The 26,439-nt window shown below is 45.0% G+C and overlaps 1 protein-coding gene across 4 annotated transcripts in view; it reads right to left on the reverse strand.

Moving 5' to 3' along the window:
- The window catches only part of LOC132824350 (excitatory amino acid transporter 2-like), a 255,636-nt gene that overhangs the window by 224,549 nt on the left and 4,648 nt on the right, over nucleotides 1-26,439 (reverse strand). For 2 of the 4 annotated variants that reach the window (XM_060838712.1, XM_060838711.1), the window contains exon 2: nucleotides 4,674-4,865. In XM_060838712.1, coding sequence (XP_060694695.1) covers nucleotides 4,674-4,738 — 65 coding nt within the window. In that variant the 5' untranslated portion in view covers nucleotides 4,739-4,865. Of the gene's footprint in view, nucleotides 1-4,673; nucleotides 4,866-26,439 lie in introns of those variants that run through there. The other 2 variants (XM_060838714.1, XM_060838713.1) reach the window with 2 other exon arrangements.

Genomic DNA, 26,439 nt, shown 5'->3' on the forward strand with positions numbered 1-26,439 from the left:
TAAGTCGTTAATAATCATAGCCAATAGCTGAAGCCCGAATAAGGGTCCTTGTGGGATACCACTATTCACATCTGCCTTCATATTGAGCTACTCAGCGAATTTCCCAGACAGATCAAATATTTGGTTTTGATTTCATGACCTCCAACTCTTGGTTAAAAGCCTCTTATGAGTCACTTTATTGATCATGGAGTATTAAAGTACAGGTGTTCTTCTGTCTACAGTGCTCACTGGACCCCCTCAGAGCACAAATCCACAGGCAAAGAACTATTGCAAGATCTAATCATTAGAAATGAACTAGTGCAAATAAGATTTTAAAAAAGGCAGGGGACAGTGGGGAGAACGTAAGGCAATTGAGTGATCATAATCAATGCGCAATCAATTCTAAAATCACTATTGCGAAAGACATATGCAAAACAGAGGCAAACTAACATGTCAAAAACAGAACTCATTTTGATAAGATGTCGACAAAGGAATTGAACAGCAGTGAGAAATATTCAACAAGGAGATCAAAAAACAGTAGAATCATTAAAACATAGAACTTGACAATAGTTAAGGAGGCCATTCGTTCCGCTGTGTCTGTTCTGGCTCCTGAGAGAGCTACCCAGCTACTCCACACTCCAGCTCTCCCTCTGCAGCCATCTAAGTTCACCAATTTCAAAAATTACTGCACAACAAAACACTAGACACCACAGACGATTAAAGTGAGACTAAAATCGAAACTTCAGAGAAAGGACTACAAATGCCGGATGCAAGAACAGTAAGCCTTGAAAATAATTGATAAGATTGGGCAGTCAGCATGGGAAAGGGATGGGGTGATCACATTTGACAAACCTATTAAAGGGTTTTTTTGAGGACGTAATAAACAGAGTAGATCAGGGGAACTCTGTGTTTGCCTGTTTAGGTTTCCAGATGGCTTTTGATAAGACAGCATGCAGGAGGCTGAGAAACAAGATTAGAGTAGATAGGATTGGAGAGAATATATTGGCATGAATTGAGAATTGGTTAATGAACTGAAACAGGCAGTGGGACTAAATGGGTCGTTTTCAGGTTGGCAAGTTGGGACTACGTGGAGATCTGTAAGGCTTAGGACCAAAGCACCCTGGCTATTCACTATCCCCATCAATGACATGGGATGGGAGATTCAATGTAAAATTTCCAAGTTAACACAAAACAAGGTGGGAGTGGGAGTTTGGGAGGAGGATAAAAAGTCATTTCAAGGAGATTTGGAAAGGTTAGGCTGAAATTTGGCAAATGGAATGCAATGTGGAGAACCTTTGGCTAGAAAGACAACAATACAGAGTATCTCTTAAATGATGAAAGGCAGAGTGAGACGTACTGATCTTGAAAGATCATCTTGAAAGGGATGCAGGTGTCCCTGTTTGTACAGTTAACATCCAGCTTCAGGAAGCAATTAGGAGAAAGTGAGGACTGCAGATGCTGGAGACCAGAGTTGAAAAGTGTGGTGTTGGAAAAGCGCAGCAGGCCAGGCAGCATCTGAGGAGCAGGAGAATCGACATTTCGGGTATAAGCCCTTCTTCAGGAAGCAATTAAAAAGGTAAGTGGCATGTTGGCCTTTATTTCATGAGGGGTATGCTTTATGCAGACATATTTGCCATAGACAGAATGCAACAAGGCTGAATCAAGTTAATTCCAGAGATGGGTGGATTGTATTACAGTGGCTCAGTGGTTAGCACTGCTGCCTCACAGCGCCTGAGACCCGGGTTCAATTCCCGACTCGGGCGACTGCCTGCGTGGGGGTTGCACATGCTCCCCGTGTCTGCGTGGGTTTCCTCCGGGTGCTCCGGTTTCCTCCCACAGTCCAAAGATGTGCAGGTCAGGTGGATTAGCCATGCTAAATTGCCCGTAGTGTGCGGGGATGAGTAGGTTAGGTGCATTAGTTGGGGAAATGTGGAGTTATAGGGTACGGGAATGGGTCTGGGTGGGTTACTTCTCAGAGAGTCTGTGTGGACTTGTTGGGCCAAATGGCCTGTTTCCACAGTGTAGGGAATTTTATGTACTGTAATTATGAGGGAAGCTCAAGCAGACTATGCCTATATTCTCCGAAGTTCAGATAAGTGAGACACTGAAAGTATCAAATTCTTACAGGATTGGTGTAGGAAGGATGTTTCCCCGGCGAGGTTTTCAGAAGACACGGTCTCAGAAATACCACGTGATATAGAGATTACTGGGAAGTGATGGGGACGTGATAATGACCCTGTTATGAAAAAGGACAAGGAAGGGCCTGAAATCAAAGGGGGAGGCTCATTTTAAGAAGACCAGGTATGACTTAGCCAGAGTGGACTGGGAGCAGATATTTTTAGCTAAATGTGTGTCGGAGCTGTGGAACATAGGCAAGAGGAAGTAAGGAGAGTACAGGGCCAACATATTTCAATAAGGACTAAGATGAAGAGAGGGACCATCAAATCAAGTCAACACTGGATACCAAGGAGTACACAGCTTTGGATTAAGAGAAAGAGAGATTATGGCAGATACAGAGGGTTCAACAGCAGACACAAAACAGGGTACAGCACATGCAAGAGGGAACTCAAATAAGGAGATTGGGAGAGGATATGAAAGGATAATGGCAGGTAAAGGAAAATCCCAAGTTATTTTACAAGTGCATTGAGGATAAATGGATAATCAGGGAAAGCTTAGGGCTCATTAATTTATGTGTGGAGCCTTTGGATGTAGTTAAGGTTTTAAATGAATACTTTGCCTCAGTGTTCATTAGGGGGAGGAGTGATGTGGGTATAGAAATCAGGGAGAGTGCCTATGGCACAATTAAAATAATTAGCACAGACAGAGAGGAGTTTTTGAGTGATCTGGCAATCTTAAAAGTAAATCACTGTCTAGGGCCAGATGACATTGTCAGTGAGACAAGGGAGGAAGCAGCAGGGGTGTGAGCAATAATTTTCAATTCCTCCCTGGCCACAGGCGAAGTGCCAGAGGACTAGAGCACAGCCAGTGTGGTACCGTTAGTCAGGAAGGGGGTAAAGGGTAGACCAGGAAACTACAGGCCGGGCCGTCGAACCTGATGGTGGGAAACTACGGGAAGCAACTCGATTGAATGTTTTGAAGAGATGACCAGGCGTGTGAATGAGGGCAATATTTTTGATGTCATCTACTTGGACTTTAGTACGGCTTTTGTTAAGCTCCCACATGGGAGTCTGAAAGCAAAGGTTAGAGTCCATTGAATCCAAGGAAATTTGGCAAATTGGATCAATAATTGACTGAGTGGCAGAAAGCAGAGGGTGGTGGTTGAGGGTTGTATTTTCAACTAAAAATCTGTGTCTATTGGGGTCCCACAAGGGGTAGGGTTGGGGCCTTTGCAGTTTGTGGTGTATAAAAATGATTTAAAATTGAACATAGGAGGGTTCATCAGTAAGTTCATGGATGATATAAAAATTGGTGTGGTGGTAACCAATGAGGAGGGTAGCCTCTGAATACAGGAGGTATAGATGGGCTGGTCAGATAGGTCAATCAGTGAAAAATGAGATTCAGTCTGGATGGATGTGAGGGTGATGCACTTGGACAGGACAGACAAGGCAAGGGAATATTAGATCAACAGTAGGACCCTGGAAAGCACCAAGAATTAGAGGGACTTTGGTGCATGTTCCTTAAGGTGTCAGGACAGGTGGATAAAGTGCTTCAGAAGATGTCTGGGTCATAGAGTTTAAGAGCAGGGAGGTTATGCTGGAACTGTATAAAATGTAGGTTAGGCCACAGGAGAGTATTGTGTATAATTCTGGGAGCCACATTCTAGGAGGGATTGAAGAGGATGCAGAGGAGGTCTACCAGGGTGTTGCCTGCACTGGAGAGTTTCAATTAGGCAGAGAGATTGAATACAGCTGAAAATGTGTTGCTGGTTAAAGCACAGCAGGTCAGACAGCATCCAAGGAACAGGAAATTCGACGTTTCGGGCCAGAGTGATTGAATCATCAGAGAGATTGAATAGACTGGGGCTGTTTTCCTTCAAACAGAGGAGACTGAGAGGGGACACAGTGAAGATGTGCAAAATTGTGAGGGACATGAATTGAGCAGCAAGGAAAAAACTTTACTCCTTGATGGAGGGGTCAGTGACTCGGGGACAGACTTAAAATTAGAGGCAGATGATAGCGAGGAGATGTGAGGAGAAACCTTTTCATTCAGAGGGCAATGGGCATCTGGAACTCACTGTAACATTTAAAAGACATTCAGATAAATGGATGACTAGGAAAGGTGTGGAGGGATATGGGTCAGGAGCAGGCAGGAGGGACTAGTTTAGTTTGGGATTATGTTGGGATCGAAAGGTCAGTTTCCATGTTCATGATTCTAATAGGCAGAAGCTTTCACAACATTTAAGTATTTAGCTGTGCACTTGCAATGCCAAAGATATGGGCCAAGTGTAGGAAAGTGCATTAGAATAGACAAGTAGTTGTTCTTGATTGGTGCAGCCTCAATGGGCTGAAGGGCCTTTTTCTATGCTCAGTGGCAATAATCTACTGAATTTCAACAGCAGGAAAGGGTAATGTAAGAAGCACTAAGTTTGTACTATCCCAAAAGACTTTGATAAGGTGCCAAATGGTTGTGTCAAGATTGAGGTGAGAGCGTGTCCAGACAAGGGGCTTGGATCAGAATGCAAAACAAACTGACTGCAACACAGAAAACCGAGAAAAGGGACAAAAGATATTTACCTAGTCTGGCCGAAGGTATGAAGTGATATTTCACAGGGATCGTTGCTAGGACCACTGTTGCTCATCGTTTACATACGCGACTTGCTCTCAGGAATTGCAATTAAAATTGGAGTGTTCGAATGACACCGAATTGAAGAAGGCTGCGACAGAACGCAAGACTTTAAAAACTCGAAGGATGGGCGTATCGACGCACTAAAGAAAACAAAAAGGGAAGAGAAAAATGATTTATAAGGGTGATACCAGAACGACTGTGCATCCATCAGCAGAAAAACTCAACAGGTTTTATTGGATTCTCTTTGCAAATGGGTGACTTGATGGGTCTGGAAAATCATGTGAGGTTTTGACAGGACAAACATGGAGAAAATATTCCCGCTTGTGGGAAACCAGACACCAACATCGGTAAGTCACTAAGAAATCCAATATGGAATTCAGGAGTAATATCTTTACCTGGAGAATAATTCGGATCTGGAACCTATTGCTACAAGCATTTCCTGATAAGTCATATTGAAACTGAAACTAGATTGGTGGAGATATGGATAGAAGCCTTTGCTAATAGCGTATAATGAGGTAAGGAGGGTTGAGATGCACGCTTATTTCGCAGGGAGCATTGCTAGATCACTGTTGCTCACCATTTGCATACGCAACCTGCTCTCAGGAATTGGAATTAAAATTGTAATGTTTGAGTGAACCTAATCAGTTATTGTTTAACTGAATGGACTGTAGCCCAGTATTGTTGAAGTACTACATCTCAGTATAGTCCCTGTGCAAATAATCCAATGGAATACAAGTGGCCCCTGCCCCTATTCTGTCATGTCTGGGCACAATCCTGTCTGTGGTAACAAACAGAGCAGGTCCAGAAACAAATATCCACCTGGGGTTACAACATAAGGAACGCACCAGTACAGTGAAAGGTTTACAATGTCACCCTTCACGGCACTATCTTAGTGACAAAAATCACAGCTAAAATGCAGAAAACTAAAGAAATAAATTAAAAGTTCAGCAGTACAGCTCTTCCCATGACAAAGGAATAAATAAGAAATAAAGTTAAAAGTTCCAAGTTGCTGTCCTTCTCTAGCCATGGGCCTGCAGTCACTCCACAGTGGGTTTCCCCCACGAGGGCTCGATCTCTCTCCCCCTGCACTGGGCGAGGTCCCCCTCCCCCCACACTGGGCTCTCCCCTTCCACCCCACACGGAGCTCGATCACCCCCGACACTGGGCTCAATCTCTCATTCCCCGACACTGGGCTCAATCTCTCATTCCCCGACACTGGGCTCAAACTCTCATTCCCCCACACTGGGCTCAAACTCTCATTCCCCCACACTGGGCTCAATCTCACTCTCCCCCCCACACTGGGCTCAATCTCACTCTCCCCCCCACACTGGGCTCAATCTCACTCTCCCCCCCACACTGGGCTCAATCTCACTCTCCCCCCACACTGGGCTCAATCTCACTCTCCCCCCCACACTGGGCTCAATCTCACTCTCCCCCCACACTGGGCTCAATCTCACTCTCCCCCCCACACTGGGCTCAATCTCACTCTCCCCCCACACTGGGCTCAATCTCACTCTCCCCCCCACACTGGGCTCAATCTCACTCTCCCCCCACACTGGGCTCAATCTCACTCTCCCCCCCACACTGGGCTCAATCTCACTCTCCCCCCACACTGGGCTCAATCTCACTCTCCCCCCACACTGGGCTCGATCTCACTCTCCCCCCACACTGGGCTCAATCTCACTCTCCCCCCACACTGGGCTTGATCTCCCTCTCCCCCAACACTGGGCTCGATCTCCCTCTGCCCCCACACTGGGCTCAATCTCACTCTCCCCCCACACTGGGCTCGATCTCACTCTCCCCCCACACTGGGCTCGATCTCCCTCTCCCCCCACACTGGGCTCAATCTCACTCTCCCCCCACACTGGGCTCAATCTCCCTCTGCCCCCACACTGGGCTTGATCTCCCTCTCCCCCAACACTGGGCTCGATCTCCCTCTGCCCCCACACTGGGCTCGATCTCCCTCTCCCCCCACACTGGGCTCAATCTCCCTCTCCCCCCACACTGGGCTCAATCTCACTCTCCCCCCACACTGGGCTCAATCTCACTCTCCCCCCACACTGGGCTCGATCTCACTCTCCCCCCACACTGGGCTCGATCTCCCTCCCCCCCCCCCACACACTGGGCTCGATCTCGCCATCCCTGTGCTTCCATGCTGCCATCTCACTGCCCTCTGCTATCGGGGATCACCACAGCCCAAGGGCCCCCAGCTTTTCCCACAATGCCGCTGCCTGCCAGGATTCTGCCCGGGCACACCAAACACCTCATGGCTGATCACTAAAGTCCCACTCTGGGCCCCCAGCCGCTGCCACGGTCTCTGCAAAGGAGCTCCCTCTGGAAGATAAGTCAAGAAAAAAAACTGAAAAAACTCTAAAAATATACACAAAAGGAAAAAGCGAGGAAAGAAATGAAAAGCAGTTGGAACGGCTGAACTCTGGCTCAGGAACTCTACTCGGCTGCCCCCTTGGAATCATCAAAGGTTTACTGCCAACTGTGTAATCTCCCAAATAAATTGCATTTTACTATCCCCCAATTGGATTGTTCATCAGTCCTCCACAAATAAAGTACATTTCTCTTCTTGGGGTAACAACTTTCAAAGTCCTGAAATTATACTCAAACACAGACTCATTGGCTGGTGGATGAACATCTGCAAACAAATTGGAATGGTCTGTCCGGGGCTCTGTGCACAAGCTATTCCCGAACACTGTCATCCACTAAAGGCTCCAATTAGCTATGCCTGACTCCACAGATTCAATGGAGCGAAGTCTGGGATAAATCATTGATATATCCAAAGAGGCCGAAAAGGTAACTGGTCTGCACTGTGTCCTGAACAACCTCTGCTTTATGATCTTGGAATTTAACTCGACAGCTTGGATCGCAGACATTGAGAATTAATCCGACAAACCCCAGGCACTGCCCTTTGATGGGATGTCTTTCTTCCTGAACACCCAGGACTGCAACTCCCAGTCACTGCTGCTGTCGATTACAATATAACCTCGACATGTGGTGGGAATAATGAGCCGAAGACCTCAAATTCCAATCCATTAGCTGCTGAAAGATGGAAGAGATCATTTGATACTAGCACAGACCGCCTACTTTTCATTTTTGTCATAAACCTTAAATGGAAAATGCCAATAGCTCTTGTTAAGGCTCAGGCTGTACAAGAAGTTGGTATTTCCTGGCCATCGAAAGTTCATCTCTCCTACACATAAGGTATTAATAACGCATGTTTCTTCAACGCAATGTTCCTCAAGGAATTGGTGCTTGGTCCACTGCTGTTCATCATTTATATAAACAATTTGGATGAGAAATTAGGAAGCATGGTTTGTACGGTTGTGGATGGCACCAAAATTGCTGGCGTAGTGGGCAGTGAAGAATGTTATCAAAGAGTTCCAAGCGATCTCTATCAAATGGGCCAATGGGCTGAGAAGTGGCAGATGGAGTTTAATTCGGATAAATGCGAGATATTGCATTTTGATAAGGCATGTAGGGGCAGGAGTTGCACAGTTAATGGTAGGGTGTCAGGGAGGGACCTAGGGGAGTTCAGATACATAGTTCTTTGACAGTGGTGTTACAGATGGGCAGGGTGGTGTAGAAGGCATTTGGTACACTTGCCTTCATCAGTCAGAGTGCTGAGTACACGGATTGGGATGTCATGTTGCAGTTGTACAGGACATTGGTGAGGCCACTGTTGGAGTACTGCACTTGTTCTGGTCACCCTTCTACATGAAGGATATCTTTCAGTTCAAAACAGTGCAGAAAACATTTAAGAAGAATGTTACCAGGACTGGAGGGGTTGAATTGAAAGGAGAGGCTGGATAAGATGGGACCATTTTTCTCAGAGTGTAGAAGGTTGAGAGACGATCTTCCAGAGGTTTATAAAATCCTGAGGGGCATAGATAAGGTGAATAGCCGAGGCCTATACCCTGGAGTAGGGCAGTTCAAAACTAGAGGGCATTTTTTTCTAAGTGAGAGAAGAAAGATTTAAAAGGGAACTGTGGGGCCATTTCTTCGTACAGAGGATGGTTAGTACATATGGTTCTGATATAACACAATAGTTCCATTCTTGTGTGACCTTACATTATAGGAATATTGCGCAATAGCCACACCATTGAAACTAATGTGGCCAGAATCATGTTATAGCCAATATAGGTAAGGAAAGTTTGCATTCTCCAAATAACAGTCTAAATTCTTCAACTGCTTTGAAGAAACATGCGTTATTAAACTAGATTCCCTACAGTATGGAAACAGGCCCTTCGGCCATACAAGCCTACACTGACCCTCCAAAGACCCATTCCCCTATCCTATATTTACCCCTGACTAATGCACCTAACACTACGGGAAATTTAGCCTGGCCAATTCACCTGACCTGCACATCTTTGGATTGTGGGAGGAAACCGGAGCACTCGGAGGAAACCACGCAGACACGGGGAGAATGTGCAAACTCCACATAGACAGTCACCTGAGGTAGGAATCGAACCTGGGACTCTAGCACTGTGAGGCAGCAGTGCTAACCACTGAGCCATTGTGCTAATTTATAGCAAAACTGACTGTACTGTACGCGGAATGAACTGCCACAGGAAGTGGTAGATGCAGGTACAGTTGTAACATTTAAAAGACATTTGAACAAGTACATGAATGGGAAAGGTTTGGAGGGATATGGGCTGGGAGCTGGCAGGTGGGATTAGTTTAGATTGGGATTATGTTCCGCCTGGGTGAGTTGGACCAAAGGGTCTGTTTCTGTGTATACAACTCTATGACTCTGTAAGCATAAAAACTGAGTGTGTCATTTAACTTTCGAAAACGATTGCAAAATGTTTATGGTCCATTTGGATCCCGACTGTAGGATTATGAGACTCACTGATATTTCCAACTCTCGCACTGCCCTTGACATTTCAGGAAACGCTGTCTCTCTTTTCCTCAAGAATCCAGCGCAGTTTCCTCAAGGACATTGTCCTCCGATGTTCACTGCTGCCCTGCTAATTCTTCAGCAGGATAGGTGTGTGCTGTTTCCTCTGCTCTTAATTTCCAAGAGAGTTCGCGACCTGGATATGACGACCCTCTGACACCTCCCCGGTTTTAGCCAGTTACTAAGGCGGGCCAATGACTTCTGTCTTGGCTCAGGTTGACCCCAGTTAGAGTTTACTGGCCCTACATCTTCCACTCTTGATTCCTACTTCTCCAACGGAATCTTTCCTTGGCCGGTTTTCATCCCATGTTAACAGGTGAACCTTGAGAGTTTTGCCACAGGCTGGTCATCCCTGCTATTGATAAAGACTTTAAAATGTGTTGCTAGAAAAGCACAGCAGGTCAGGCAGCATCAAAGGAGCAGGAGAGTCGACGTTTCGGGCATAAGCCCTTCTTCAGGAATACCTGAGGGGTGCAGTGAGAGAGGGACTCACTGAGATCCTTGTAGAGGGAGGAGGAGAGCTTCTTCAAGGAAGGCATCCTTGCAAGAGGATTCACAGTAGGTTAAAATCAACTAGGAGAAAGTGAGGACTCCATCATCTGCAGTCCTCACTTTCTCCTATTGATAAAGACTACAGACATGAGGGCAGGGGATAAGGAAAGATAGTTTGCTTTGGTCACAGTCACATGAAACATCAGTTGTGACCTTGATAAAGAATTGTCTTGGTACCATAGCTGAGGCAGAACCCAAAATGAAGAGATTCAAGTACAAAGTTATGGGAAATATAGTTATGGATTTTTGAGAGGTGATGGTACGGTTAACTACTTTTAAGTGGCAAAGGAAGTTAGCAACAGGACAGCATTTCACAAGGAACGGGAGGTCAAGGGTGAGTATTTGAGGAGGTGTTGATGACTGGATTGGAAGTGAGGTTGTCACCTACAGACATCGGTGAGGCCTCTTCTGGAATACGGCCAGTTCTCCTGAAGTGCGATAGCTGCGTGCTTGTGCAACCTCGTGTTATAGAAACATTGTGTTTTAGAGACAGCACTTAAAGTGCAATCACGTTACACCCAATGCAGATTGTAAAAGTCTGCCCTTTAGATACAGCGCCCCCACTTGTCAATCGCATTACAGTGCATTCACACTGACAAAACGCACTTGAAAGCAAAAAGACCCGTACTGTGTCCAATTCTGGTAGCCCAGTTATAGGAAGGATATTATTAAACTGGAGAGGGTTCTGAAAAGATTCACCAAGGTTGAGAGGCGACCTGATAGAAGTTTATAAAATAATGAGAGTACCGACTTGCCAGTAGTTGTTCCTTCCCGAAGATGGGGAGTTTCTTGACAAGGGAGCACATTCGTAAGGTGAGAGGAGAGAGCTTTAAAAAAGACATAAGATGTTTTACACAGAGGGTGATTCACTTGTGGGATGAACTTCCTCTGGAAGTGGTGCACGCTGGTTACAATTACAAAAATTAAAAGACATTTGGATAGATACATGAATAGGAAAGGTTTAGAAGGATAAGGAACGTGGCTGTACTTAACGTCCTTCCACCTATCGCATTTCCAACGCCCCTCCCCCAAGTCCGTCCTCCCTACCTTTTATCTTAGTCTGCTTGGCACACTCTCCTCATTCCTGAAGAAGGGCTCATGCCCGAAACGTCGATTCTCCTGCTCCTTGGATGCTGCCTGACCTGCTGCGCTTTTCCAGCAACACATTTTCAGCTCTGATCTCCAGCATCTGCAGTCCTCACTTTCTCCTTATGAATGACTAAGTCAGTTGTCGTTCCAGTTGAACAATACCAGATATTTTCAAATGTGAGCCCTTATGCCACATCTGTGTAACTCTGAGATATCACTAGGTAGAATTCAGAATGCAAAAGCAACTCCACTTCCCCACCTCCATTCCAGCCTTGGTTTAAGAAGCTGAATTTCGAGTTCATTCTGTAAAAGGAAATGGCTAATCAACATCTCTCTGAATTTTGCAACTTGGAGCCTGCCCCGTTGAAATCACCTTAAATGAGTTAAATCTATAAATCATGCCAAGACGTGTCATTAAGAGAGATTTGTTCTTGCCTGTTTCTCCTGAAAAGGCATGTTGTGAGCCTGGTCCTGAAGAGACTGCTCCATGGAAAGCAGAGGAAATAACTTTGGGTTTGGTTTTAATGAGATAAAAGAAGGATGAGTGGGGGGAGTCACGCTCACACAGATCCAGCGTTTTAGCTTTGCTTACAATTATTGAAGTTGGGGTTTTTGGAATTGAAGCCGCTAGATACTGCTGTCTTTCTACTGCTGCCAAAAGCTTGAGTTGTGTCCTTGCTGCTGGATTCATTCTGTCAGATGGGAAGAGATCACAAGTGTTCAGTAAAGATTTACAAGGATGTTGCCAGGGTTGGAGGATCTGAGCTACAGGGAGAGGCTGAACAGGCTGGGGCTGTTTTCCCTGGAGCATCGGAGGCTGAGGGGTGAATTCATAGAGGTTTACAAAATTATAAGGAGCATGGATAGGGTAAATAGGCAAAGTCTTTTCCCTGGAGTCGGGGAATCCAGAACTAGAGGGCATAGATTTAGGATGAGAGAGGAAAGTTACAAAGAGACCTATGGGGCAACTTTTTCACGCAGAGGGTGGTATGTGTATGGAATGAGCTGCCAGAGGATGTGGTGGAGGCTGGTACATTTGCAACATTTAAGAGGCATTGGATGGGTATATGAATAGGAAGGGTTTGGAGGGATATGGGCCGGGTACTGGCAGGTGGGACTAGATTGGGTTGGGATATCTGGTCAGCATGGACAGGATGGACTGAAGGGTCTGCTTCCATGCTGTACATTTCTATGACGCTATGACTCTAAGTGAGGGTTATCTGTTTTGTTGGATTTGTCTTTGCCAAGGCTGTGTTTATGGGATGCTGCTATATTGGAATTGTCGATGAATGGTAGTTAAATAAAATGTTATTTTTGTGAGTATGTTGATAGAGTTAAAGTTATGTCAATTCTTTGTTTTCTGTCTGCATGTTAACTGTGGTGTAAGATGGAATGCAGCACCTTACACTTGCACACAGGACATTGGTTAGGCCACTGTTGGAATATTGCGTGCAATTCTGGTCTTCATCCTATTGGAAGGATGTTGTGAAGCTTGAAAAGGTTCAGAAAAGATTTACAAGGATGTTGCCAGGGTTGGAGGATCTGAGCTATAGGGAGAGGCTGAACAGGCTGGGGCTGTTTTCCCTGGAGTGTCGGAGGCTGAGGGGTGACCTTATAGAGGTTTACAAAATTATGAGGGGCATGGATAGGATAAATAGACAAAGTCTTTTCCCTGGGGTGGGGGAGTCCAGAACTAGAGGGCATAGGTTTAGGGTGAGAGGGGAAAGATATAAAAGAGACCTAAGGGGCAACTTTTTCACGCAGAGGGTGGGTCGTGTATGGAATGAGCTGCCAGAGGAAGTGGTGGAGGCTGGTACAATTGCAACATTTAAGAGGCATTTGGATGGGTATATGAATAGGAAGGGTTTGGAGGGATACGGGCTGGTACTGGCAGGTGGGGCTAGATTGGGTTGGGATATCTGATCGGCATGGACGGGTTGGACCGAAGGGTCTGTTTCCATGCTGTACATCTCTATGACTCTATGACTATGACTTGCCTTTAAATAAGATAAAAGTTAGGATCTAGGCTATCTCCATGATATGTTTTGAGAGGGTTTGGTCTGGTCCATAACAGTTATGATTTCCATTTCCATTTCCTGGTCATTACATAGAATGCACCGTACCAAAACAGGCCAATCAGTCCATCTGATCTATGCAGGTGTTAATATCCTTTCATCCTACTTCACCTTCACTGTTATGATAACCTCTCATTCCTTTTTTCCTCTTTTATTATTGAATGTGACTGGTTCATGGGATGAAGGTATTATCTTATGAGAAGAGATTGTGTGGGTTTAGCCTGGATCCACTGGAGTTGAGAAGAGTAAGAGGGGATCTTCCCCAAGGAGACTTGACAGGTTAGGCGCTATAAGAACTTTTCCCTTTTGGAGCAGTTGACTACCCAGGGATGCAATTTAAAAAAGAGATCTCCCATTAAGATGGAGATGAGAAAAATTATCATGGGTGGCATGGTGGCTCAGTGGTTAGCACTGCTGCCTCACAGTGCCAGGGAGCTGGGTTCGATTCCTGCCTCGGGTGACTATCTGTGTGAAGGTTGCACATTCTCCCCGTGGCTGTGTGGGTTTCTTCTGGCTGCTCCAGTTTCCTCCCACAGCCCATGTGATTTCTGATTCCTCATTCCTGATGAAGGGCTTTTGCCCAAACCATTGACTCTCCTGCTCCTCCTGCGGTGCTTTTCCAGCACCACACTCTCGAGTCAGCACCTGAGTAACTACTTGGAGTAATCACACTGAGTTAAGCACTGCACACCGTGGTCATGCAATGTGAACAACTGTGGGCACTACAGGACAAGTGGGAATAGCTCTCCTGAGCCGAAAACAAAGAATTGGATCTGTCTGAGGACAAGAAAGCCAGGAATAAGCAAATGCTTTTCCTCACATCCAGGGCCGTGAAAAGAAGGGTATCAAGGATACTAACGTGCACCAGATTCTCCCAGAGGGGATGCACCTCCATGTCACTGACAGGAATCCACTGGTTGCTTGGAATGTAGACCAATCCCTGCCAAGCCAAGCTCACTGGAGAGCTACCTCTGAACCCACATCCTCTGCTAACTGAACCTTCAAGGCAAGTAGGTCCTTGGTTGTGACATTCACCAGTGACTGCTATGACCACCGGCGCCATTGTTGGTGTTGGAAAGATGCTATGACCAAAAACGAGAGGTCCTGCGCACCCGACAGGATGTAGTCTTCAGCTACAGTACTGACATTACCCTCACTGAGAATGATCTGGACAATGCTTTAACAATGCACAGAAGCTGAGTTTGCAAGTTCAAACATGCCCCCCCGCCAAGCCCCTAGATTTGCTGGCAGGTGAAATCAGAATTGCATGAACTGGCACTGAGGAGTGAAAATAGGGACATAAAGTTAAGAATCAAATCAAGATTAATTATATAGTAATACCTGCAGAGTATCAGCACGTGGTATTACTGCATATTGGTATACAGTATGTTGAGGTATACCTGTACATTGAGCTCTCTGACTAACTAGTCTCAGCAAATGGCAGTGATGCACACATGAATACAATGAAGCCAATATAATATGCACTCTTCATAAATTTTTTATTTAACCTATTTTTCTAGTCAACCGGTTCAGATATGTTACTACATGTATAAGAGTTGGGACATCACGTTGCAGTTACACAGGATGTTGGTGAGGCCAATTTGGAAGTATTTTGTTCAGTTCTTATCGCCCTGCTATAGGAAGGATATTATTAAATAGGAGAGAGTGCAGAAAAGATTTACCAGGATGTTAGCAGAACTGGAAGGTTTGAGGTATAACAGTAGGTCAGACAGATTGAGGCGAGTTTCACTGGAGTCTAGGAGGCTCAGGTTTGTAAAATCATGAGGGGCGTAATTAAGGTGAATAGCCAAGGTCTTTTCCCCAGGGTAGGGGAAATCAAAACCAGAGGACATCATTTTAAGGTGAGAGGAGCAAGATTTAAAAGGGACCTGAGAGGCAACCTTTTCACACAGAGAGTGGTTCATACATGGAATGAGCTGCCAGGGGAAATGGTAGGTGCAGGTACAGTTACAACATTTAAAGAGGAAAGGTTCAGAGGGATATGGGCCAACAAGGCTAGTATAGCTTGGGAAACCTGACCAGCATAGACAAGTTTGGACGAAAGGGTCCATTTCAATGCTGTAGGACTTTACACATCTCTAAAACAGATGGGTCTTGAACCTAGGGTGAGGACACTACCACCATGCCACAGGATGGCCAATGTCTACTCTATACAAGTGCCATTTGAAAACATGCTTTCTCCCATTGTCCACTCGGTACTAATGGCAATGGAATTGGATACTGACAATTATCTTTCAATCTTCCCTGGATTTGAGGTTTATGCCTGAAAACTGAAGAATTGCAAACACTTTGTCAAAAGAGGTGTAAAGGTAGGCCCAGCCATCACAGACCATGCGGTTTCGCTGGAGTTGTGCGGAAGCTTCTGGAAACTATTATTTGGGTGGGTTTAATCGTCAATTGGTAAAAAAATGGGTTAATTAAAAAGAATCACCATAGATATTTTTAAGGAAAACTGTCAAACTGACTGGCTGGAGGTAACAGGGAAGGTTGATGAGGGGAAGCAGACTTCCAAAAGGTGTCTAATACAATGTTGCACTACAGGCCTGTGAAGAACATTATATTTGATGGAAGAAAAGCAAAAGTTCTGGATACAGAACTGGCTGAGGGATAGGAAACAGCATAATGATTCAGGGTATCTTTTGGGCTGCAGGATGATTCGTGGTGGAGTTGCGGTGGCTAGGTACTGGGATACTTGCCTTTTCTGACACATAGAAATGATTTAGACCATGGAGTACGGGCTACAATTTCAACATTTGCAGTGTAACATTTCAAAAAGGACATTGACAAGTTGGTAGAGTGGGCAAGTAGCTGGCAGATGAAGTTCAATCTGGAGAAGTGTGAGGTGATCCACTTTGGGACAAAGAATGTGGAGAGACAATATTAAAAAACAGTAGGGAAAGGGTGTGCAGGAGCAGAGAGACCTGGGCGTATCTGTGCATTGGTCACTAAAGCTGGTAGGACACAGGGAGAGCAGTTGATATAATATCCAGAGGAACCTCGATTATCCGCATTTTGGATTATCCGGACAAAAGTGAAACGTCCTGATGCTTGGTTAAACTGTGTTAGCCGGCATTTCATTTTCCGAACATTCGATTATCTGAACAAAATACCCTCCCTCCGTCTGTGTTGTTCAGATAATCGAGGTTCCCCTGTACAATATTCTAGGGGAATAGAGTACAAAGTAACATCCGAGGAGCAGGAAAATCAATGATTTAGGCAAAAACCCTTTACCAGGAATGATGAAGGGGTGGTTCATTCCTGATGAAGGGCTTTTGCCCGAAACATCGATTTTCCTGCTCCTCGGATGCTGCCTGACCTGCTATGCTTTGCCAGTGCCACACTCTTGACTCTAATCTCCAGCATCTTCAGTGCCCACCTTCGCCTAGCAGAGCAACATGATGAATTTATATAAGACAATGCTTAGACCTCAGCTGTGTACTGTTCTGGGCACCACACCTCAGGAAGGATGTGCAGACAATGGAAAGAGTGCGGGAGACGTTGTCAAGAATTATTCCAAACCTCAGTTATGAGCATAGACTGAGGCAGCTAGGATCGTTTACCTTGGAGAGAGAAAGCTGAGGAGATTTGGGAAAAGTTTCCAAATTCATTAAGGATCTGGGCAGATTGTTAGGGAGAGACTGCTCCTGCTGGTAAATAGAGTGAGAACCAGACAGCACAGTTTTAAAGTGATTTGCAAAAGAAGCAAATGAGAAGTTAGGAGAATCTTTTCCACACAGTGAATCGTTATTTGGATGGTGGTAGTGTACAGGGATATGGGAAAAGGCAGGAGACTGGCTCTGAGTCAGTGCAGATATGATGGGCCAAATGGCCTTGTTCTGCACGGTAACAAATCTGTGATTCGAGAGCCGTGTTCCAGCTGATGACAAATTTTGCCAAAGCAAAGCTTCCCCCACCTGCAGAATTACATGTGCCTCCAGTTCTGCCAGGTTTTACATTTCCTGTGAGAACCAAGTCCTGACACAAGAATGAAAGTGCCACCCACTTGTGGCTCCACCATTGGGAGCAGATTGGAATGGATTAAAATAAAACTGTCCATTGGTTTGTAATGATTGAAGAGGAACTTTCAGCTTAGAGTCTAATGTCTTGGACAGCACTTCAAGTGCATATCCAACTGTTTTATAATAAATTGAGGATTTCTGGCTCTATCATCTTCCAGATTCCAACCATCCTATCTATGGTTGGAAACTTTTCTCGTTGACATCCATCTATTTCATCTGTCAATTACCTGACATTTATATGTATTGATCTCTCTGCTCAGAGAAATCAATTCTTCCTATCCAGTCCATCTAAACCTCTCCTAATTTTGCATGTCTCAATTAAATCTCCTCTCAGCCTCCTATATTCAACCTTTCTGATCTTTTCTCATAGCTAAAATTTCCCATTGCTGTTAATATCCTCATAACTATTCTCCCACATGCATCCAATCATAAGGTGACCAGAACTATCTACAGTACTGTAGCTATGTATTAATGTGTGTTTTTTCACAGTCTTAGCATAACCTTCCTGCTCTTACATTCTAGATGCTAAGTAATAAACTATCCTCCGTTCCTTCTTAAACACTCTCTATCACTGCCCTTTTACCTTCTGGTATCTTTCACATGTACTTGGTGATCCATCTGGAGTCATAGAGATGTACAGCATGGAAACAGACCCTTCAGTTCAAGTCATCCAGATATCCCAACCCAATCGAGTCCCACCTGCCAGCACTTGGCCCGTATCCCTCCAAACCCTTCCTATTCAGATACCCATCCAGATGCCTTTTAAATGCTGTAATCATACCAGCCTCCACCACTTCCTCTGGCAGCTCAGTCCATACTCACACCACCCTCTGCATGAAAAAGTTGCCCCTTAGGTCCCTTTTAAATCTTTCCCCTCTCACCCTAAACCTATGCCCTCTAGTTCTGAACTCCCCCACCCCAGGGAAAAGACCTTGTCTGTTTACCCTATCCATGCCCCTCATGTTTTATAAACCTCTATATGGTCATCTCTCAGCCTCCAACACTCCAGGGTAAACAACCTTTCTCGCCTCTCCCTATAGCTCAAACCCTCCAGCCCTGGCAATTTCCTTGTAAATCTTTTCCGCACCCTTTCAAGTTTAACATCCTTTCTATAGCAGGAAGAGATGAATTGAACGCAGCATTCCAAAAGTGACCTAATTAATGTCCTGAACAGCCACTACATGACCTCCCAACTCCTCTATTCAATGCTGTGCCCAATAAAGGCAAGATGTGGAGGTGCTGTGTTGGACTGGAGTGGAAAAGTCAGAAATCACACAACACCGGGTTATGGTCCAACAGTGTTTATTTAAAATCACAAGCTTTGAGAGCTTTGTCAGGTGACAAAGAAGCAGCTCTCTGAAAGCTGGTGAGTTTAATTAATCCTGTTGAACAAGAACCTGGTGTCGTGTGACTTCTGACAATAAGGCAAGCGTACTATGTTCATTTACACTTCTTGGAGTTTTACCATTTGTTGTTTATCCCTTTCTCATGTTGCCTTTTGAATTAAATTACATTACATCACACTTTCCAGATTACATTTCATACTGAGGAGACTGTCAGCTGAACTCACAGTGTAGGGCACTAGTGTGTAATGGAAGCCATGTATATTAATACATAGAGCTCTGTTCTTCACAGGCAGCAGAAACATGTATACACCCAGCACCTCAACAAAAAAGGTTCCTATCTCAGAGTAATGCTTCGACCAATCAAAGACAGCCTGCCTGTTTAAAATGTACACAAAGCTTGGCAGTATCTGTTAGTCATCATCAACTGGTGCATTCTCTGAGGTAGCTTTCCACCAAGTAGAATCCATCTGCCAACCAATCAGCCATCTCCACTCTTACAGCATCACAGTTGTAATTACTTTACTTCTGCATTTTTTTGCAAAATGTCCTGATAGGCACAAAACAAAGCATTTTAACAAAATGTGTCTTTCTGCAGCTACACTCAGATTTTGATTTACCAGATGACTATATATATATTTTCTGAGCGTTATTTTCTCTTCCTTCTATACTGACTTGCTGAGATTCTGCCTTCCATTTCTCGGGTTTGATTCACTGCCTTGTGCAGTTATTTTCATGTCGCCACTCTCTGCCAAGCAAGATTAAGCCCTCACCAGAAACACAATTGTATTCGGAGAAAGTGAGGAACTGCAGATGCTGGAGATCAGAGTTGAGAGTGGGTTGCTGGAAAAGCGCAGCAGGTCAGGCAGCATCCGAGGAGCAGGAGAATCAACGTTTCAGCCTCAGTCTTGACAAAGTGCTCCGGCTCAAAACGCTGGTTTTCCTGCTCCTCGGATGCTGCCTGACCTATTGTGCTTTTCCAGCAACACACTCTCGACACAAAGACATTAGTCCCAGTCATAAGATCAGAAGACATAGGAGAGGAGATTGGGCCATTCAGCCCAAAGAGTCTGCTCCATCATTCTATCATGGTTGCTAAGTTTCTCCACCTCATCTTCCACTTTCTCCCTGTAACCCTTGATCACATTGATACTCAAGAACCTATCTATCTCAGTCGTAAATATACTCAATGACCTGGCCTCCGCAGCCTTCTGTGGCAATGAATTCCATCGATTCACCACTCTCCAGCTAAAGAAGTTTCTCCTTATCTCCATTCTAAAAAGTCTTGTCTTTACTTTAAGGCTGTGCCCTTGGGTTCTAGGCTCTCCTACCAATGGAAATATCTTCCCAACATCTATTCTGTCTCAGCCATTCAATATTCTATATGTTTCAGTTAGATCCCCCTCATCATTCTAAACTCATTTGAGTATAGACTCAGAATCTTCAAGTGTTCCCCATATGTTAAACCTTTCATTCCTGGGACCATTATCGTGAACCTCCTTTGAACATGTTCCAAGGCTAGTACATGCTTCCTGAGATAGGGGCCCAGAACTCCAAATGTGATCTGACCAGAGCATTATAGAGCCTCAGAAGTACACCCCTGCTTTTATATTCAAGCCCTCTCACAATAAATGCCATCATTGTATTTACCTTCTGAAATTGCAAGTTTACCTGGACAGAATCCTGGATCAGAACTCCCAAGTCTCTTTGCACTTCAGTCTTCGGAATTTTCTCCCCATTTAGTAAGTAGTCCATGCTTCTATTCTTCCAATCAAAGTGCATGACCTCTCATTTTCCCACGTTGCACTCCATCTGCCACCTTTTTGCCCACTCTCCTAACCTGTCCAAATCTTTCTACAGCCTCTCTACCCCCTCAATGCTACTTCAACCTTTCTCTGTATTGTCTGCAAACTTAGCCAGAATGCCCTCAGTCCGTTTATCTTGATCGTTCATGTATAAACTGAAAAGTTGTGATGCCAACATTGCCTTGAAGAACATCACTAGTCACTGGCTGCCATCCTGAGAATGACCCTTTTTTCCCGACTCTCTGTTTCCTGGCAGACAGCCTAGCATCTATCCATGCCAGCACCTTGCCTCTGACACTAAGGGCCCTTACCTTACTCAGTAGCCTCCCCGGTGGCACCTTGTCAAAGGCCTTCTTGAAGTCCAGGTAGACAACATTTATTGACTCTCCTTGCTCTAAGATGCTTGTTAACTTCCTCAAAGAATTCTAGCAGATTTGTCAGGCATGACCTCCCCTTGATGAAACCATGCTGACTTTGCCCTATGTTACCATGCACTTCCAAGTATTCAGAAACCTCATCCTTCACAATGGATTCCAGGATCTTACCCACAACCGAGATTAGGCTAATTGGTCCATAATTTTCCATCTTTGCCTTACTCCCTTTTTATACAGGGGTATCACGTTAGATTTTCCAGTCCCCTGGGACCTTCCCTGATTCTAGTGATTCCTGAAAGATCACCACTAATGCCTCTGCTATCTCTTCAGCTATCTCTGTTTGAACTCTGGATATAGTCCATCTGGTCCACGTGATTTATCCACCTTCAGGCCATTCAGTTTTTCTAGCACCTTCTCCATGGTGATGGCCACCATACTCAGCCCTGTCCCCTCACTCACTTGAATTTTTGGGACATTACTCGTGTCTTCCACCTGAAGACTGACATGAAATAATTATTCAGTTCCTCCAGCCATTTCCTTGTTCCCCACTACTACCTCTCCAGCATCATTTTCCAGTGGCCCAATGTCCACTTTTGCCTCTCTTTTGCCCTTTATTATCTAAAGAAACTCTTACAGTCTTCCTTTATATTACTGGCTAGCTTACTCTCAGATTTTATCTTCTCCCTCCTTATTTCTTTCTTCATTACCCTCTGGTGGTCTTTGTAAGCTTCTTTTTTGAGGAAGTAACAATCTGGTTAGACCAAGGAGAGCCAATGGATGTTATATACCTGGATTTCAAGAAGGCCTTTGACAAGATGCTGCACAGGAGGCTACTGAGTAAGCTTCCCAACCCTCTGGTTTCCCACTGCCCTTCGCCACATTATATGCTTTCTCTTTTGCTTTTATGCTATCCTTGACTTCCCTAGTCAGCCATGGTTGCCTCATCGCCCCTGTACCATACTTCTTTTTCCATGTGATGAATCTTCACTGTGTCTCCTGAATTACTCCCAGAAACACCTGCCATTGCTGTTCCACTGTCTTTTCTGCTAGGCTCCTCGCCCAATCAATTCTAGCCAAATCCTCCCTCATGCCTCTGCAGTTGCCTTTATTCAACTGTAATACTGTTACCTCTGATCCTATATTCTCCCTCTCAAACTGCAGAGTAAATTCAATCATATTATGATCACTGCTTCCTGAAGGTTCCTTCACCTTAAGCTCCCCTATCCAATCTGCTGTGTTGCACAACACTTGCCTCTTCCCTCGTAGGCTCCACCTCAAGCTGCTCCAAAAAGCCATCATGTAGACATTCCGTAAATCCCTTTTCTTGCATCCTGATTTTCCCAGTCCATCTGCATATTGAAATCCTCCATGATCACTTTACCATTCCTAACATCTTTTCTATCTCCTGGTGTAGGTTGTGTCCCAGCTCCTGACTACTCTTTGGAGGCCTGTACAGAACTTCAACCATGGTGTTTTTACCTTTGATTCTACACCATCTGACCCTACTTTGTTTCCTATTACTGATTTAATTTTATTTCTTACTATTAAGGCAACCCCGGGGTCTAGATTAGAGTGGTGCTGGAAAAGCACGGCAGTTCAGGCAACATTCGAGGAGCAGGAAAATCGACGTTTTGGGCAAAAGCCCTTCATCAGGAAGGCAACCCACCCACTCTGCCCACCGATCTATATTACTGATAGGACGTATACCCTCAAATATTCAGCTCCCTATCCTGATCTCCTTATAGCTATGTCTCTGTGATGCCCATCATGTCATACCTGCCAATTGAGCCACTGTGCTGCCCTAACAAAGCGCCTTTAGTTCTGTATTAGCCCTCCTTCTTCTCCATGTCATTCATTTGTCCAGTGTGCTCGAAGTTTGATTGCTAACCCTTTCTGAATGCTCTGTCCTATTTGTGTCTGTGCTGGAGATTTTAACAACCCCTCCTGAAGTCTGCACTCTTACCACCTCCTTTCATTCGGGTTTCCAAGTTCCCCTATAACTGAGCCCCTGTTTGGTATAAAGCCCTGTCTACAGCCCGAGTTATGTGATTTGCTCGGACTCTGATCATAGCATGGTTCAGATGAAGACCGTCCCATTGGAAGAGGTCCCTGCCTCCCAGTACTGGTGCCAATGTGCCACAAATTCAAACCCATTTCTCCCAGACTAATCTCTGAGCCACGCATTTACCTGCTTAATGTTATTGACGATATTGTTCCAATTAGCTCATGGCTCAGGTAGTAATCCAGAGATTATTATACCTTTTTGGGTCTGCTCCAACAGTTCTGATGAAATTGAACTAGTTTAGCTTGTATACATCCCACTCTGCCTAAACCCATCTGCAATGTCCCAAAGTTCTACTGCTCTGTCTTTAGCACCATATTATCCACACACATGTTCATTTGCTTTGTCGTACCATTTCTGTATTTACAAGGCACACAATCTGGAGATTACTACACGTTGAAGTTCCTGCTTATGAGTGTCTCACGAACATATGTTTACAGAATCCCTTTCCTTGGCTGTATTACTGGAGTGGTGCATACTATGAAGTTGGTTCACCTTTCATGCAGAATGTTCTGCAGTGAATCTATATAGGATAACACAAGTGTCTCTCGCAATTTCCCGGATGCCTCAGTTACAGAGAGCGTATCTTTGACATAATCAAGGCCCCTTTCATTCTAGCTTGTGTGCCCTTCCTCTCCATCCACTTCCACCCTCCTCAATACCATGGAACATTCTGTGTTACCATAGACTTCATTCTGATTGTACAACCCTAGCTGAAACATTACTCTCACCAGTTAGAGCGTGAGATGTACTTAAGGGTCTCCTACACCATCCACCTGATGTCCTCCAGCAGATTACACTTTTTCTTATAGGTTCATGGGTATCACTGGTAAAGCCAGCATTTATTTCCCACTTTTATTTACCCTTGAGTTGTGAAGAGCTGTTTTCTGTTGCCTGCAGTTTTGGAGGTGTGAATACACCCACAGTGGTTAGGGAGGGAGTTCCAGGACTTTGAAAGAATAGCAAAATATTTCCAAGTTAGGATGGTGAGTGGCTTGGAGGGGAACTTGCAGATAGTGGCGTTATTGTGTATCTATTGCCCTTGTCCTTCCAGGTGGAAGTGGTTGTGGGTTTGAAAGGTGCTGTCTCAAGGTGAATTTCTGCAGTACATTTTGTAATGGTACATGCTGCTGCTACTGAGCAGCAGTGGTGGATGGAGTGGCTGTTTGTAGGTGTAGCTTCAATTAAGCAGGGGCTATTTTGTCCTAGACGGTGTTGAACTTGTTGTTGAAGCTGCACCCATCCAGGCAAGTGGGGAGCATTCCATCACACTCCTGACTTGTGCCTTGTAGACAGTGGACAGACGTTGGTGAGTCAGGAGGTGAGTTATTTACCACAGGTATGGCTCCAATATGCATAGGATGTGTATTTAGAGTCATGGAGTCATAGAGATGTACAGCATGGAAGCAGACCATTCGGTCCAACCCGTCCATGCCAACCAGATATCCCAACCCAATCTAATTCTACCTGCCAGCACCCGGCCCGTATCCCTCCAAACCCTTCCTATTCATATACACATCCAAATACCTCTTAAATGTTGCAATTGTACCAGCCTCCACCACTTCCTCTGGCAGCTCATTCCATACACGCACTACCCTCTGCGTGAAAAAGTTGCCCCTTAGGTCTCTTTTATATCTTTACCCTCTCACCCTAAACCTATGCCCTCTAGTTCGGGACTCCCCGACCCCAGGGAAAAGACTTTGACTATCTACCCTATCCATGCCCCTCATAATTTCGTAAACCTCTATAAGGTCACCCCTCAGCCTCGGATGCTCCAGGGAAAACAGCCCCAGCCTGTTCAGCCTCTCCCTGTAGCTCAGATCCTCCAACCCTGGCAACATCCTTGTAAATCTTTTCTGAACCCTTTCAAGTTTCACAACATCTTTCCAATAGGAAGGAGACCAGAATTACACGCAATATTCCAACAGTGGCCTCACCAATGTCCTTTACAGCCGCAACATGACCTCCCAACTGCTATACTCAATACTCTGACCAATAAAGGAAAGCATACCAAACGCCTTCTTCACTATCCTATCTACCTGCAACTCCACTTTCAAGGAGCTATGAACCTGCACTCCAAAGTCTCTTTGTTCAGCAACACTCTCTAGGACCTTACCATTAAGTGTATAAGTCCTGCTAAGATTTGCTTTCCCAAAATGCAGCACGTCGCAATTATCTGAATTAAACTCCATCTGCCACTTCTCAGCCCATTGACCCATCTGGTGAGGACAGTGTAGGAGAGAGAGAGAGAGAGAGAGAGAGAGAGAGAGAGAGAGAGAGAGAGAGAGAACCTGCACAGTTACCGCCTTTGCTGTTGAATTCGTGTATCGCTGGACATCAGAGTGCATCTGGGAAAATGAACAAACAGTGAAATTCACAACTAATCTTGGCGGAACTGTTGGGCGAAGTTCACAGCACAGAATCAGATAAGTTAAACGTTGTTTTAAGTCTGTCGAAGAGAAAGGCTGCAGTAGTGAGTATAGTGGATTTGTTCTTGATTATATGTGGTGGCACAGTGGTTAGCACTGCTGCTTCACAGTGCTGGAGACCCGGGTACAATTCCCGCCTCAGGCGACTCTCTGTGTGGAGTTTGCACATTCTCCCCGTGTCTGCATGGGTTTCCTCTAGGTGCTCTGGTTTCCTCCCACATTCCAAAAATGTGCAGATTAGGTGAATTGGCCATGCTAAATTGCCTGTAGTGTTAGGTGGGTGAGTTGCAGGTCGATGTGGACTTTTTTGGCTGAAGGGCCTGTTTTCACACTGTAAGTAATCTAATCTAAACTTAAAATACAAGCCATAGATATTAATTTAACCTGGGGTAGTGTTTGTAGAGGAATAAGATGTGTTATTTTGTGGGTATGTAGGTTGTGAAGGAGCAAAAATGGCCTTTGCAGTGATATGTACTTCTTGTCAGATGTGGGAGTTTAAAGAGAGTTTAAGGGTTACTGCGGATTATATCTGCCATAAATGCTGTTGGATGCGAATCTTATCAGATCGAGTGGATCGGTTGGAGAGACAGATAGAAGCGATGAGGAATTTGCAACAGCAACAGTATGTGATGAATGACAGTTATAGGAAGGGGGGAATGTCTCAGATACAGTCATATAGATGGGTTAACTCCAGGAAGGGTGAGAGAGGTCGGCACCGAGGGCAGGAGTCTTTTGTGGATAGACCCATTTCAAATAGGTATGCTGTTTTGGAAAATGTAGGGAGTGATGGATTCTCAGGGGAACGTAGCACGAACAGCCAAGTTTCTGGTATTGAGACTGGCTCTAATGCAACGAGGAGTACGTCGGCTTCCAAGAGATCAATTGTGTGAGGGGATTCTGTAGTCAGAAGAACAGACAGACGTTTCTGTGGCCAGCAGAGAAAAAGCAGAATGGGGTGTTGTTTCCCTGGTGCCAGGATCAAGGATGTCTCAGAGAGGGTACAGAATGTTCTCACGGGGGAGAGGGGCCAGCAAGA

Source organism: Hemiscyllium ocellatum, chromosome 18 (assembly GCF_020745735.1).
Source record: "Hemiscyllium ocellatum isolate sHemOce1 chromosome 18, sHemOce1.pat.X.cur, whole genome shotgun sequence".
Taxonomy (NCBI): Eukaryota; Metazoa; Chordata; class Chondrichthyes; order Orectolobiformes; family Hemiscylliidae; genus Hemiscyllium; species Hemiscyllium ocellatum.